The 17494-nt window shown below is 33.7% G+C and overlaps 1 protein-coding gene across 4 annotated transcripts in view; it reads right to left on the bottom strand.

Moving 5' to 3' along the window:
• Window positions 1-13398, bottom strand: part of LOC137405804 (multidrug resistance-associated protein 1-like) — a 98763-nt gene extending 85365 nt beyond the window's left edge. For all 4 annotated transcript variants that reach the window (XR_010979810.1, XM_068092214.1, XM_068092212.1 and 1 more), the window contains exons 1-7: window positions 13309-13398; window positions 10275-10463; window positions 3599-3742; window positions 2910-3044; window positions 1581-1703; window positions 1002-1198; window positions 762-906 (exon numbers count right to left, since the gene is read on the bottom strand). Coding sequence is in view for 3 of the 4 variants with exons in the window: in XM_068092214.1 (XP_067948315.1) it covers window positions 762-906; window positions 1002-1198; window positions 1581-1703; window positions 2910-3044; window positions 3599-3742; window positions 10275-10463; window positions 13309-13368 (993 nt within the window). In the remaining variant the exon portion in view is untranslated. The remainder of the gene's footprint in view (window positions 1-761; window positions 907-1001; window positions 1199-1580; window positions 1704-2909; window positions 3045-3598; window positions 3743-10274; window positions 10464-13308) is intronic.
• Between the last annotated feature and the right edge of the window lie 4096 nt (window positions 13399-17494).

Raw genomic sequence — 17494 nt, forward strand, 5'->3', positions numbered from 1 at the left:
TTAATGTAAAGTTTTTGCATCTAGTTATCATAAAAATGCGGCGTATCATAGAAATAATATATTTTTATTTTACTTCATTTTAAAGGTATAAAATACTTTTTATTATTTTGTTCTTTGCAAAACAGACCTTACTGTAACATAAAAATAGAAAAATGGTGTAAATTGACATTGAAACTTCCCTTAGCTTATCATAAAATTATTGTTATCTTGAACTATTAGAAAGAAAAAAAAAAGAAAAATTGTTGAAAAAAACCAATTATATTAGTTACTGTACAGCTATCAAATTAAAATGGTTACACTTCTTTTTTTGAAGGGGCACATAGGGTGAGTTTAGAAAAAGATTACAATGAATTAGGCAGTTTACATGAATTTTACGGTTCAAATAGTGTAAAATTCCTATATTGTAAATGTTCCTGGATCGGTTTATTTACATTGTGGGAAGGTTTACTGTAAATTGCTTCATGAAACCTTGCACATTGTATGCAAAAATATCCTATATGTGCCAAAACCTTTCATATGTTGAAGGGTTAGTATGCTAATATGAGGTTTGAATGTATAAATCTAGTCAATAAATTGACATTAAGATCAACTTGAAGCAGCACATTTGAGGTCAATTAGTTAAAAGTTTTCTAGCATACACTTTATTAACTTTAGACCAATGATTTGGCATTCACTAAAGATTTGAAAACAATTTCAGTTAACTAAACTTCCGTTAAAACTCAATACTAAAAGAATACAAACCCTCAGCACAATACACTTACTATGAGTATTGTGGCACCGTGATGCTTCAATATAACTCGGAGTAATGATAATGGTGGTTCTTTAGTCTTTCTAGAAGTTGCTATGAGAGGATCCGACTCGGTTTTTTCTGTAATGTTCATGGAGTGACCACAATTCTTTGATTTCCTGTAACAGATTGACAAAATAATGTAGACTTTTCTAATAGAATAGTTTTATAAGGCTAGCGATTCATGCTTCTTGGGTGGTCGATGGTAACTTACTCTCGCCTCCATTTTGCAACAGCTTGATCCCAATCAGTTTCAAACGGAGGTATGTACTCTCCGCTAGAGTTGTATGGTCCAAGATCCCAAAGATCGTCTCTAGTTAACTCCTTTTTGTAGCCAGTAGCCACTGTTCTTGTAAACCAAGAAAAGGTTAGGAAAGCTGGAAATGAGCAGATATGCTCTGGGCAAATGCTCTGAAATATATGCGTAAAACTAGAGGAAGGACAGTACAGGGATGAGTGGTTAACAAACAGACACTATACAGCTTACACTGAAGCAACACTTTAACAGCTAAAGCTGGAAATTAGCCGCCATCTTGATAAATGGTTGAACCAATGCAGTCAGTTGATTTGTGAGTTTTAAAATTGATCAATTGGCAAAAAGCATTTAAAAAATGTGATAAATCATAACTGGCCATGCGTGTAATTTCTCATGTTTCATGGCAGATAAACAAATATTTCAGCTAGTACTTGCATACTTAATGAAATGGTTACTGCATTCTGCTACCTGATATTATTTTGAAATAAAACAGTGTATATACTATCATGAAATATTTGGTCTTGGTCTACCACCAACCTCAAACTTTTTCCTTGTTATTATATCAGCATCTGAAATGGATGCAAGAATGAACTGAAGAAGGCAGAGGACAAAATAAAGCACTTTAGTTGTAAATCCTGGAATGTCATCAACCCTGCCAATCTACAAAAATGTAACAGATGCACAGATAAACATGGTAAAAACTATAGGAAATAATAATTAAACTTGATATAATTCTTATACAAAATTCTGATAAAATTTAATGCTTAACATCAAATATGTTTATCAGTGCAATGCTGACATTCAAGAGCTACAACTAGTATGTTATGTTCAAACCTCCTGCTTGTTTCCCTACAATACAGTAACATCTGTACATATTTTAATAAGCACCGCATGTAGTTAATTCAATCAGGCCATGCAATAATTAAAACCAGACTTACTGTAACTATCCAGGATACTTCAAGTTGAATATTTATAGAATTTGCTAGCTTGAGCATGACGATAAGACAACTAAAGGCTGGTTCAGACTGCATAGCATGATGTCGCCCTAGTCTTCTTTGCAATTATTCGTCGACTATGTGCACCACCGCAAACTGATGAGATCGCCGTGGCAACAGGGATACATTGGGAAAAATGGCAGCTGCTTAATTTTACTGATGGTTTGTCGAACATCCATGACAGCCTGTGCATTGCACATCACTTTGGCGATGAAGATTGGCTGTTTTATATAGCTTGGTCTATGTTTTCCTTAATGACAGTTGCTGCGGAACTAGTATTTCACCGTATCCACAAGCAAATTGTATAAAAAAGAATGCTGCCAACTATTTGCTCATGTAAACAGAGACGTGTTTGTAACAGTGTGAACATTGTTATCAAAGACAATCACCGAAGTATTGTGGAGTTAACATTGACATTTGGTAATATAGTGTGAACCAACTTACAGGGAGCCACTATAACACAAAGACTCGCCGACTAGCAGCTCTTTATGTTTAACGTTTATAAACACACGGAGCACTCTTGAAGCCTACTCAGAGCTAAATATTTATTTAGCTGCTGGGAATTTGATTGTTATTTTCTACAAAACCATTAAGTTTTAGAGTTCTAAAATGTTGATATACAATGAAAATTAGTGGAAAATTTATGTACATTTTAATCCGCTCAACAAAAGTTTAAACCTTAATCACAAATAAGTATTTGTAGTTATTCGCAGTGGAACTCTACAATGGTTTGCAAAGGCCTTTTAGAAGCTAAAAGAACAGTTATTAAATAGAGCCTAGATTTACCTACTGGCACATTGAAATTATAATGAAATAAAAACTAATTCACATATTTATGCTAACTAAAATGGGGTTGAAGAAAAAGACTTACATTGACAAAGTGTACTATTTTAGAGTAGAATGGAATGAAAGAGCCAATACACCAGAGAAGCCAGTAGCACCACAAGACTCCGCTGGTAAACTTTCCTCTCAGCCTGTACCACTGGATCAGCATGGCAGCTGCTGACTGCAAACAAATCAGCACTGTGTGCGTACCTTGTGAGAGTTAAGGAATATAGCAGTTATCAAACATATGATCTAGGATGCACGTAGGTGCAAAATTCAGTTTTACAGTACACAAAGACATGTACAGTAGATGCGCCCACAACGTAAATAATTCGTTCCAAGAAAATTTACCTTACAGAGATTGTAGGTTATACGAACAGTAATATAAGTGCAAGTTGTCTAATCCATTTTAAGATCTTTCCATCTTAACTGCTTAATGTGTGATACAGTTTATTACTTAGGCTAATGGCTGAATGCATATTTTACACAAAATCTTTTTGAAGTACGTAAACCTTGCTTATGCCTGATACTTTCTAACTGTATGCTTGAAAACTGCTTTCTTTAGAAGATAACTTCTATGAAAGAAACGTTCCAAAGCTTTAACCACAGATAACCATTCGTTTGTGTTTCTTGGTATGTATTGAATATTTTAAGGCTTTGTACATAAACCACAAATCAGAACAGCTATACGAGCTATATAGCTCGTATATAGCAAGGTACATATGCATGTCCTACCATAGTCACAAGCTCTAGCATTGCAGAAACGTAAGCAGCAGGAGAGATATACAGAGGACTTGTCCAATCTTTGTTGTAAAACCTGACTGCCACAGAGAATCCAAAATCAAATAAGGCCAGTGCTGCCAGTAGGAGGGCTAAAATCTGTAAATTGAAAAATAAGCAATATTAATTCAGCTATAATTATGCAATACTAGATGAATGCTCGATATTGCAAAAAGATTAAAAATTTTTTTGCACAAAAAAATTATTTTAATCAACATATACAACTTTCACCAATCTAACTTTTAAATGAAGGTGTTTGTTTATTTTTGTGTGCTATGATTTTAACTAAGTTTACGCTATTTATACCGTAAAACCTTTAATTGAACACCATCTCTATTTGACCGCCACTTTGAGAAAAGGGTTGAAATATAGAACACCACTCTCTATTTGAACGCCACTTTGGCAATCTTTGATCTTTATGAACCCATTATATTAGTGGATCAGCTAAAAAATTCCCACAAAATTGTATTAATAATGAATCTTTTACATTAACAACAATTAATTTTCTTGTTGCCCAACTCCAAAGCTTTTTGCTTTTTTCATTATAGCTTTGAAAGCAAAACATAAAAATAATTAATAGCTGTTTCAGGCAAATAATAATTCTTTGTTTAACGCGGTCTTGATACTATGAAGTACATGTATCTAGAAAAGGTGTACAAGTTTGTGATGATACAGAGGTTACACTTAGCAAGCAAAACGCTTGCTTGTTGAATTTAAATTTGTGCTAAATGCAACGAACAAAAGTTTCGCTTTGCAAAAAAATTGTTTGGTTGCTAATATTGACTAGTTATACAGGACAGAAAAAGAGTTGAGGCTAGAAAACATTGTGAAAGATAATGGTCCCCCAGAAGATGTTCGTTCCATCGAAAGTAACAATCAGAACATAACTATCTGAGCAAATGATGCAAATATCTTTATTTTAAGACGTTAATTTTTGTTTCTGCATGTAATATTAGTATGGTTTGTTTATGTCACTTGTTCATTAATATATCTTTGAAGCAGTTGATAGGTTATCTTTATATTACTTAATATCATCATTGCAGTAGTCTGATCTTACAATTGATCAGCACTCGTAATTCTTCTTCTACTGCACATAAAAGGCTATGTTGGTTGCAAACTGTAGCAAATATATCGATAAGTGCAGTGAGTTTCTATGCAACATTTTTAAATGTACATGTAGGTACAAAATAAAAATCCGTTTTTAAATTTAGAGTTAAATGTTGATTTGAAAGCTCAAAGAATTGCAAACTAGGATACAAGCTATAATATAATCGCAGGTTAATTGAATGCAATAGATATCAATTGGTAGATATATTTCTCGGTCTTCAATGAATATTTATTAAGAGATCATTAAAAATTTGGAGATGATTTAGCAGATTTATTGGGACTAAAAAGCTTAATATTGCTCTACCGGAAAAAGTGCACAAAATATAGGCGGCACTCGCTACGTCTGTAAATGGGGTATTTTAATGGGCTAAGTTTATCTTTCCGAAATTCTAACGAACCATTTGAAAACTACACCGCCAGCCACTATTTGAACGCCACCTCCAACTGGTCGCCACTATAGAGAAAAAGTTGAAAAGTAGAGTGCTATGGCGTTTAATTACAGGTTTTACGGGACATGCATTTATAGCATTTGTAGGTAGTCTAAACACATAATTTTCTCAAAAAACTTTTTTCTAGGAAATTAGTTCCAGCTGAAGCTAGCTGAATTTGCTAGGTAAAAAATAAAGAGTAGGTATTATAATCAATCAACACTAAAGTTTGGCAGATGTAATAAAGTGTTCACAACTATTTCGTGGTATGGCAAGCAGGCCAGGCAGTAGATACATTGCCTGTCAGTAGAACTGGAGTGCCGATGTGGTGTTTTTGTTTCTACAACTATAGCTTGACATATATATATATATATATATATATATATATATATATATATATATATATATATTTACATCTCAAAGTCTGTTTTCTGTTTTCAGTATGTCCAGCTAAAGCTATTATTAAAATTTTGGAATAAGGAATCCATTACCGAAGAAGATTTGATCTCGGAGTCTACCATTTGCCTGTCCAGCGCCGTACCGAATTCGGCCACCGAGAATTGATAATCCAGCTATGCCATATATGTTGCTGTATTTGCATCATGGCGTACCGTCTCTAGAAGTCCTAGCTATCATGAGTAAGCTTACTTAAATTTTCCATTGGCGATGTGCCAGGCTATAAGCAAGTGGCAAGCAACTCTCATTACTTCTCAATGTTTATAAGCTAAATTTAAATACCCACAATGCTGGCAAGCACAGATAGTCTAGATATATAAATGTGATTTTATCTTTAGTTATAACAAGAAAATTTTCATAACAAAATGTCTGCTTTGCAGAAGATTCAATCCTGGATTCTCCAGTCCTGGAGTTCTCAAGCTTCTCCATTAGACTACACCATCAAGCTTTCTATTTATCATTATATTAGCTAAAATACACATAACGAGTTGCGGTCACACATAATGATTACCAGCCGGTCTTACCACATGAGTTCTCGGTGTGTTCACGGAGTAATAAAAACAATTTATAAACAGTTGCAGCAGTGTAGTAGGTAAAGTAATCTGGTGCTTATAAGTTGTTTATATTACTAGTGCAACGCAAGGTTTTCACCTAGTTTATATATCTATATATAATAGGAGACTAGAGTAGTTACAGAACAGTGATTTTTGCTACTAATGCTACAAAACATTGCCAACTAGCAGACCTTTGGCCGAGCCACTAATTATTATAATGTTCCAAGGCATGAGCCATTAATATTGTTAAGTGGGTTGAAGAAGCGACAGGGTTAGTTGAGTTATATGTGTTAGGCGGTATTAGTCAATACACATATTCTATAGTAATCCCACAGTATTACTACTTTTATTATTTGCTGTCATTGAGTTTATTGTAAAGAATGTAACGTAGTCATCAATAAGAATACCTCATAAACTGAAGATTCATGGTCTGTACTACCTTTTTCTCTTACATACATAGAATGGCCCATTAGATGTGAACCTACATGTATTTGAGGTCAGACAAGGAAATTGTTTGTTTCTGGAATGTTCCAGAAAAAAGTTTTTTTTTTTGCATCACCCTCAGTGAAGTAGGCCTATCTAGTTTGCTTCTTAACAAATTTATGTTTCAACAATAAAACATCCATAACTGTTCTATAGCGAGATAAGAGCAAGCTTTGAAATAGCTTTTTAGTAACAATCTCATTCCATGTAGCAACTATAAAGCACTTGGTAGAATAATAACAAAGGCAGGCATGCTCGCACACCACACAGCAGTTTGCTGACAGATTTTCCTTTATGCTTCTAGTCATAAGAAAGTTTTTGCAAGTTTAACTGAAAACAATAATTTGTTAATTATATTCTCTTTTTTAGCATCTATTCTTGTCAAAGTGGTACATTAACGGTTATGTCATTAACATTAACATGTTTTTCTGGTTAAACACACGATAGCCTGTACTCCATTGTCAGCATTTTACTGAATGATAAACTACACCCATCATTTCATTATGCTTTAAATAGGAACTTACGCCAAGTTTTATAAGAGTTTATCAGAAAGTATCAGTAGTCTTCTACTATTTACAATTGTTTTTGGTAGTTGAGGTGATTTAAAAGCCAGGATGTTTCAAGATTAAAATCAACAAAGTTTGATTTCAGTCAAAACGCTCAGGTTTGAGCAAAAGCGCTATTACGACGCATATGGTTGCACCTTGGCTAAAAGACCGACAGAGTGGAGACGCGTAACTCTGCAACTTGAATGCAATAGTAGGTATTAATAACAAGAACGTCAACTAACTAGTGATGTCATTTCAGCGCGTATGTTTCTTGTGAGCGTTTTAGCCGCGATCAAACTTTGTCGATTTAAATCTTAAAACATCCTGGTAATCAGACCATGTCAAACATAAAAAAATAATCGCAAATATAGAAAAATGCTTATACTTTCCGATAAAATCTACTACAATTTTGTGTAGGCTTTTCTTTAAGTGATGATACAGCTACTAGCTTATACTATAAACAGATCTATCTATCAGATTGCACTCTCGTTGGACTACTTCTGCAACATATCTCACTAGGCTATGTGTAAAAAGGAATCAGTTATAGACATTACAGGATTTGCTAGCAAATCACATTATGTCTTTTCCTTTATCAAAGCTAATATATTTATGACTTCTATAAAAGCTTCAAAAAAGTTTCTGCCATTTAGCACTTCACGTTTTGCATGCTGAAGCAATGGAGCCTGTAATCACATTGTGGATATTCTTTAACACTAAAAGTCCTGAAATTCTTGTAAGAAATGATCATTCAAAAAACATTTTTAATTATATTTATGTAGAGCTGGTGAACATACCATGAGAAATTACGAACCGAGCTTGTTGCCAAAAAAATGTTGCCAGCAACTTAATTTCAGTATTCAAATCACGCATAAATTTGGACCATAATTTGGTGTAGTTCATAAAAGTTGTGATCTTTATCCAACTTTATGTCACCATTAACAAGCTTGCTTTGAATTTCCTAATTCAATATTAATCACCAATGATTACTGCTAGCCTGCTTGTCAAAAAGAACTGCCATTTCAAGTATTACGTGACCGCTTTGGACCGCAGTGCTGGATAACTATAGCAATTAGGTCAGTGACTCTATTGTATACGCACTCGATGAAAGGTTTGCATACACAACATCGTTTGAGGCAATAATCACTAGCGTGTTTGTATGCGGCTTTAAACTTGGAAATGCAGCAATCCTGCTACAATGCTGCAAATCCCTTCTTTGTTTGAATATTTATGTAACAAAAAATTTTTTTTGACTACAGAAATCTTCCAACTTTTAATATTTTGTATAAATTCAATATGAACAAAAAATGTCATCTATGGTCAGAATTCAAAGATTTTAGCTACCTGCTGTAATGGAACTCAACTAGCAATGTAAATTCATTAGTTGTCTCATTTTTTACTGCAAAATTGTAAAAAAACGACTGACTTCATTTAAACTATTCTGTGTACTACTTGTGAAGTGTAAAGTCAGCTAGTACCGTTTTCTATGCACTCACAAATTACAGTTCATTGTAATGTCTATAGTTCGCTGCCACCACCGGGCCACGCATGAAACACATTAACCTTGCCGAAACACATTAAAGTATCAGTTATGCCATAATTACACTGCTTATTAAAACATACTCATGCTGCGCGCACTGGAAACGGTTTCTAAACGACTTCCACTGGTTTCCTTAATGGTGACATTGTTTGCTGACTCACATTTGCCTTTACATATATATATACGCCAGTTTCAGATTAGCCACACAGTAGCAGTTTTAGTGCTGTGGGCAGCATGTAACCCAGCACAAAAAGTTTATTATCAATAAGTGACAAAATTATAAGTGAGAGACTAGCAGGCCTACGGAGGCAAAAGGTCAGTTTTATTATATACTTAAATGTATTTTATTTGAATAAATTGAATGCTTTTGTTTTAATGTGACTTTCATGTCAATTATATAATGTTTGTTTTATGTTATTATGCTTTACACTGTAGTTTTATTGTGACATGTACTTTTGTAGGCTTCACGGTCTATTCTGGCTATCAGTAAAATAAGCAGTCATATCTACCAGAATATGATCAGTTCAGTTTAAACCATCGCAAAACCTGCTGTCATCTCGATTCGTGGCATTTTCGCTACACTACTGATTCTTTAATCAATAAACATAGCAGAAAAAGCATTTTACAAAGAATAAAATCAATCGCAGTTTTGCGCATGTCCATGTATGCTACAAAGGGCGAGTTGCTGGAACACGTGGAGTAGTAAATGCAAACATTGTTTTGGCCTTGAAACTGGCAGCAGGAGACACTTGAAAACTTATAGTTCAATTCTACTTCATCTAGTCAATCATTGTAAAACCTCCCGTTGACGTTGATGGAATGAGAACGATTAAAAAAAAGGAATTTCACATAATATTTAATTGAGTAGCCTTCAAAAACAAGTTTGCTATATAGTTAGAAGCATTACACAATGCTTACATTTTAGTTTTGTTTAACAGTTACAAGAACTTAAAAAAAGATTCCATTGCGACAGTTTTACTGAAGCTCATTTGGTAAAAAGTAGTGCTTATGAAATTTAAATATCTACTGTATTTTAAAGCATCACATGTCGTGCTTCCACTTATATAATCTTTATATCAATTTAAGAACTTTTATTTGGTGATTTTAAGAAGAGCATAATTTTGCTAGTACTTTTGCTATCATTTTACTGTCTTTGGACTTTGACATTAAACTAAGTAGCCTGTGTTTCTGCTGTACTAACCTAGCGGCTCCAAAAGCTTTTAACTTTTTTGAATAGATTTTATGAATAGCTACTCATCTCTTTTGAAAGGAGTTCAGTTAGATATCATTACACTATAGCAAGGTCTCAAATTGCACATTGCTCTGAACGACGGTCTAATATCACAAAACTATTATTGTGTGAAAAGATGATCAAATGTTGTTTTTTAACTGATGTCGGAATTCAAACTTATAAAACTTTGTTGTTATAACAAATCATCAAAAGAATTAAAATGCATTTGTGAGCTTGAAACAATTTCATTGTAATACCGCTTTCTGTTAATTTGCTTTCATACTTACTGATTTGGTGGCGGTAAACACAGAAGCTTTTTGAACGTAATCTTTATTTTCAGTAGAGAGGTAGTAAAGGTAGAATGGTAAGCAGATCCAGAAGAAACCACATGGTACCCAGCTTGCTATAGTTTCTTGAAAACATCTGGTAAAGTCTGGTAAACTTCCATTCTCTGTATTCCAGCTTAGGTTGCTATTCTATAAAGTACAGTCGAGCTTTATTCTTTGATGTGAATAAGTGGAGATCACAAAAGCAAATTATTTTTAAAGAAGCCATAGTTACATGTAAGCCAAGCTTTTCATCTATTGCCAGCCAAATTCTCAGATACAAAATTAGACATATAAAAAGTGGCAATATATATTTTTATAAAAGTGCAACGCAATATACACAGTAAACTCAGTGTTAGTAGCGGTGAATACATATGGACTCATCACTGACTTGAATTAATGAATGCGGTGCCTGTGCGTTAGTTTATGTAAGTTGTTTTATGCGATATATTCTAATTTATAGGTGTCGTGGTTAAACCGTCGCATAAACAAGTTGCTTTTTGATAATTGTCCTGTGGTTAGTAAGACTTAGTTTCTAGTAGATGCCTGCTATATGCTTTTATGCTATAAACAACCAACTCGTACATAGGCTGCATGTGATTAACTATTTCTCCAGCCTTCTGTATCCAATGAAGCTGTGCTAGCTAGGATAAATGATTGCATTGAGCTCAAGGAATTTTGAAAAATGGGCAATTTTAAACATACGTGACACTCCTCATGAATAAAGATGACCTGCTTATGGCACTCCTGTACATCTAAGCACTGTTTAAATTTCTGTTTACTCTGAGTGTATAAAACTTCAAAAGTGATCTTTCACTAAAAGTGAAGAGCTAGAGACAGCAGACAGCTTTTAAAACATTTAACAGTCTTTCAAAGTTAAAAACCTCAGTACTTTTTACCAGTATGTAGCATAGCTATTCATGTTCACTTGCGGTAGATAGCAACAGGGCTTACTGTTTTTGGAACAAGTTCACTATTAATATAACAGCTTACCATTATAGAACTCTAACTAGATATGCACAGAAGAAAATTTTTAAACTCCCAGTAAGCATGGTAAATTATTGATACTCCCGAACATTGGGCCCAGAATCAACACTAACCTCAAAAGTTAATCCTTTTCACACATAAAAGATTTCATTTTAGAAACTTTAAATGAGCTAAAACACAACTGCAATTTTTGGATATATTAATATTACAAATTAATTATTTGACAATTTTGTGAAGAATGCAATGCAAAAAAACGTAGTGCATAGTCCTAACTTCAACCATTTCCGTTATTGTTTAAAAAATAAGCAATATTTTTAAACATATCATTGAAACATAAAAAATAAAATCTTGCAAATTTTGTTACTCGTAGAAGCGATGTAATGGATTATAACATACCGATGAATCAATGCAGTACACGCAGAACTATATTTGCATGCTACTTTTGCTGTTAAAATAGTTCTTAGAGCTTAATATTCAACACAATGTCAACAGAATTACTGAAAGCAACCACTATCTAATCTATCCAATCTACGTTACAATTACCAAAAGGAAGGCTACTTATATAAGAAAAAAAAGTTGCACACACCTATATTTTTGGGCCACGAAACTGCTTCTTTATAACCATGTGGTATTTTTGTATACTTCTTTGAAATTATCGCGAAACATGTTGAAAATGGTGATTGTACATAATTTAGCTAAAAGACAAGACGAGTGGTTCCTAACTATTAGTGCCAGAGTATCTTATGTAATCATCCTTTAATTTACGTGTTGGTATCTCGAGCATAAGCTGACTTAATGTGAGTTTCTAATGTTCTAAACGTTCCAAGAGAGTACAGCAACCGTAGCTAATAGGAGCATTTCAATAGGTTGTTTGAAAACACTGAGTGTAATTGAAATGAATTACATGTAACATAAACAAGGGTTCATGACTGAACTTGACAAGCAGGCCTACTCAGTGATGGCATATTTAAAGCAATGCTAGTCTTTTCAGACATGAATCGTTACACTTATTCTATAGTAGGCAGTCCAAGATACCCGCGTGTCAACTATGCTTGTCAACTGAGCCCACGCTAGCTCGATGCACCGAGGAATATTGTGCAATGCGTTGTATAATAAAACTGCTGTGTATGTCTGATGGAACTGCTGCAGTGGTTGTTGGGGCTCCTTAATCTGCCCATTATTGTTCTGCTTACATAACTAGAATTTTGAATGGGAATATTATTATCGACAAATCTATACTTTAGTACAAGCGATCAGGTATTAAATTCTTTTCATTGTTATTGTTAAGTATGTCAAATTCTGACTCGGAAATCTGATACATGAATTGAAGAATGTGTCAGTAAATAATATAAAGTTAACAAATATCAAAGAATAGTAAGGACTATACCATACCGTTGCTACCACTTGAGAATGTCTTTTATGAGATAGAAAAGCCATATTACAAACATTTAAATCTTGCTTAAAATTTACTTTACCTTATATTTAATATTTATATATAATATTTATATATAATATTTATATATAATATTTATATATAATATTTATATATAATATTTATATATAATATTTATATATAATATTTATATATATATTTATATACATTTATATATAACCAAAGTAAATATATTTATACTTACCTTAGGTTCTCATGATTAAAAAAGTAAGTGTTCAAACTACAGCTGTTCAAGAGCATGTGAAAATTCTCGTTTAAATTCTATTGCACCTTCAATTCAATTTGACGTTTGAATTCTATCGCAACACAACTTAATGAAGCCAAGAAAATTGTTTTTAGCTAGTGAATCAATATTACTAATGATGATGATAAACTCATTATTAATCATATACAAAAACAGGCCTGTATTTGCATACAAAAATGAAAATAATTAGGTTAGTCAGTAAAAGAGATAAGACTATTTGAAAATAAAATGGTCTAACAATATGAAAGGCTACTAAAACATGGCTGCATTTAAAGCTAGTCACATATAAACAGGAACAGCTGTACACTTACCCACAACTCGGATCCACAAAATAACTCAAACTGTGTTCGCCCACTCTGGTCTTCTGCCATTGCCAAAACTTTGTGCTTTTTTGACTTTCTGATGCTACAAAAACAAGTATCCACTAAACTACCAGAATTGCCAGCAGTTTTGCCTGTTTCCAGCATTTTTTTACTTGCTATGCAGCTTGCTAAAAAGAAACAAGAAAACAAAAAGTACTAATGCAATGTGACAGCAACTGGTTTAATATGACTCATCCATATATTCTATGTAATGTTGAACAAGTGACTGCTACCATACTGGTAGCAGTCCTATCCTGGTATACTGGCCAGGACTGTCAGCAGGGTGCTCAGTTGTGGACATGTACACTTAGTTTCAATGAGTTATGATGTGAGACGAAGACCAGGATCTACTGACATGAGGCGCTTTAAGCATAACTTTCAACACTAAAATTAATTACATCGTATGGTAGTTCAACAGAGCTCTTTCAAGCTTCAAGAATTCATTTGGCAGTTGAAGCCAGTTTCGTTAAGTTATTAAGAAGATAGCTGTGTAAACTCCTTGTACAATGTGCCCTTGTATTACAATGACCATGTTATACAATTTTTTTGATCCACGATAACAAACACGCTGATCTTTTGCCTTCTCCATATGCAATATTTTTCACGATACAAAATCAACAGAAATTTCTTTCAAATTTTAAATTTGGCAGTCAGCGTGCTGATTACGTTGGAATAGCAAATATGCCAACATGCTATGCTATGCCAGAAAGTGTGCCAAGACCACTCTCAAAAGCAGGGACAGATAAACTTATCCTCTGGCTACCCGCTGTAGCAGACCAATATGTCTGAACCTGTTCCTTGAATCCCATCTCTGTACTGCTGAGAGAGGGACTTCAATAATGCCAAAGTTAGTGTTCCTTAAAACCTATTGCATGCAGATTTGTGGGGTGTTTATGCAAATGATTGTTATGATCTATCTTCAAGTGAAATGCTAAGGAGCACATTCTAAAGTGCTTGGAATACTTTTATCAACAATGATTTGTTTGATAACAGTTATATAAGACACCAGCTAATAATTACAGTGTGACACCATGTTGATACCGAAAATGGCTTTATTTCTGAGTTTGATAACTAAATGAGAAAATTGCTACAAACTGTTGCTCTGTGTAAATAGTAAAACATTATCACAGTTAAACAAAGCCCCTAAATGTGAATCTGGTAAAATCCAACCATTTTTGCACTTTCTACAGATAGAAAATGCTTAATAAATCATGCACTTACATTGCGTATTGCAGGCAGCACAAAGACTCGTAAAGGTTGCTTATTTTGCTAAAACCTTGAAAGCATAATACAGCAACTAGTATCTTTACATATAGAAATCGTTATACAGCAATGATAAAATTAACTGGGGCATGGGCTAAAATGCTCAGATCAAGTGATGGTACGATTGTGATACTTATAGTTGCAAAGAGACTGACAGAATAGAAACATGTAATACTGCAACTTGAAAGCATTAGCTGAGGATATCAGCTATAGCAGTGATAGCTACTAGTGATGTCATTTTGCATGTATTTTTTTTTCGAGCATTGCAACTGCGGTCAAATTTTGTCAATTTTAATTTTGAAACACCCTGGCAGTCAGACCACCTTAAATATCAAAAACTATTGCAAATGATAAAAGAATACGAATACTTTCTGAGTCTACTAAAATTTTGTGCAGGTTCATCTTTGAATATTCAGTTTTATCAAAACTTTCTTAAATCTTAGAAGTAACAACTTTTACAAACTCTTGGTAGGAAGCAAGTGAATTAAAAGCATGTTTAGTAATTGCCTTAACTAAAGAAAAGGAGGATTGAAAAATTTGTTGTGGCAGAAAATAAAGCGCGTAAACAGTAAATCCTCCACAGAACGCAGAAGCTTGTAAACAATCCTATTTCAGCAATTAATTAGTAATCAACAACATACATACATACCACATTTAGTATTTCATTGTGTTCAACAGAGCATGAACTAAATTACCATAACATTGAGCATAACCAATTGCCTGTGCTACTACCGTGAAACCTGTATTTAAATGTCACCTTTATTCTAAAGCCACCTCTATTTGAACGCCACTATAGGAGAAGAATTAAAAAATTGAACACCAGCCTTTCATTAAACGACACTTCTAATTAAGTGCCATCATAAAAGAAAGGCTGAAAAATAGAACACCATGGCGGTCTAATAAAGGTTTTACGGTATATATTACAAAACTGAAGAAATTTAATATGTTCTGTACAAGTCCTTTTCTGATAGCAAAGTATGAATAGTTGCTACATGCTGCATGTAATAAATGACTTACACTCTAGTTTTGATGTTTTAATCAACAGGCAATGGGCTAATGAAAATAGTAAGCTTTTGTATTTTAATTAATATATAGTAATACAAACTTAAAATGTCTATATGTAACATATTTTTATTTCTTATTGTCTTTTTAGTTACTCGCTATACATATAGCTCATATAGTGCTGTGAACTATAAATATTTCTAAATCATTTACTTGAAAATACACCCCTAAAATTAGAGCTTTGGCTCATTAGATTTTTATGTGAAAATGTCGTATCTGTCACAAATAAGGCTTTTCAATTTTAATAGACCTACGGCATTCAATTTTAAAAGACTAAGATCAGTTTTTTGATAAATATCTCACAGCTTTTCTATGTTATGAACAATGTAAAACAAACATAATATCTTTGTCACATACTGTCACGTAATTTCACTTACAGCCACGTACTGTCATACACTGGCATATACTGTCACATACGGTCACATACCATAATGTGCTGTCATATACTGGCATTTACTGTCACAGACTGTCATATACTGTCACATAATGTCACACACTGTCATATACTGTCATCTACTGTCATACACTGTCACATAATATCATATGCTGTCACATGCTACCTTATGCCAACACATACTGTCATATACTGTCATGCGCTGTCATATACTGTCATATATTGTCACATACTTTCACGCACTACCACGTACTGCCATATACTGTCACATACTGTCATATACTGGCACATACTGTCATCTACTGTCAGATACTGCTGCATACTGTCATACACCGGCACATATTGTCATGTATTACCACGTACTGTCACATACTGTCACATACTGTCACATACTGTCACATACTATCACATACTGCAATAAATCTCTTAAAAATAAAGCATTCTATGTCACTGTTTAAAACTTCTTTTAGTTGATATCAGGGGAGACGGAGGCTTACAAGGCAGATTAGGAATCTTTTTTTTCATCTCCCCTGGCCTAAATTTCACCTTCTCATTAAACTGCAATTTTTGTGATTATTTTAAGTTTTGTAGGCTTACAAATTGCAATCAATTAAGCAAACTTTCAGCACGGTCTCGCATTTGCTTGTGAAATGAAAATAACTGAAAAGCTGCAGATAATCATGCATTATCCAGACCTCACAAACGCAATGTAAAGATCAACAAAGCAAGCAGAATATTAGAAAAGAGTTTACCCTAGTAATTAGTCTGCTATAAATTTTGTGAGATGGAAAAACATTTTGACCGTTTGGCCACATATCCTTTACATATTTGCATAGTATCAACAAAATCACAAACTACTGAAATATTTGTTCCTGACACTAAAGAATGCTCAAATCTTATTGATACTTAACTAGTGGATAAACCTACCTACTAACCTGACCTCTACCCAAGCTGCTGAGTGAAAGGCACTTTCAATAGATATTCACCCTTTGAGTGAAATGGAATTACTCATGCGTAGCGCCTCGGTAGGATTGAATTTCTCAAGACTGGAAGTAGAGCATGTTTTTTAGTTTATGATCGTGATTGGCTAATATTAACTCTTAATAACCTGGTTTATTGCTATTCTTCTCAGGCAAATGGATGAGCCAAGCAGTTTGTAGACAGTCTCCTGCTGACACAAAATTAAAGAATAAACAGAGACTTTTCAGCAGCTTGTAAAAAAGGTTGTTCAAGTTTGTGCACGTTTTCTTATTAGGTAGATAAGAACATCTATGCATTGACTTCGCCTCACACCAAAAGCTTTTAGTTCTGCTTCCTGGTTTAGTGTTGCCAGAATAACATGTTATATATTTTTGAGTTTAGTTTTCAAACATCGGCCAAACTGTGAAGCTGAAAACTGAAAAATTTCAAATGACA

This window comes from Watersipora subatra, chromosome 10 (genome assembly GCF_963576615.1).
Source record: "Watersipora subatra chromosome 10, tzWatSuba1.1, whole genome shotgun sequence".
NCBI lineage: Eukaryota > Metazoa > Bryozoa > Gymnolaemata > Cheilostomatida > Watersiporidae > Watersipora > Watersipora subatra.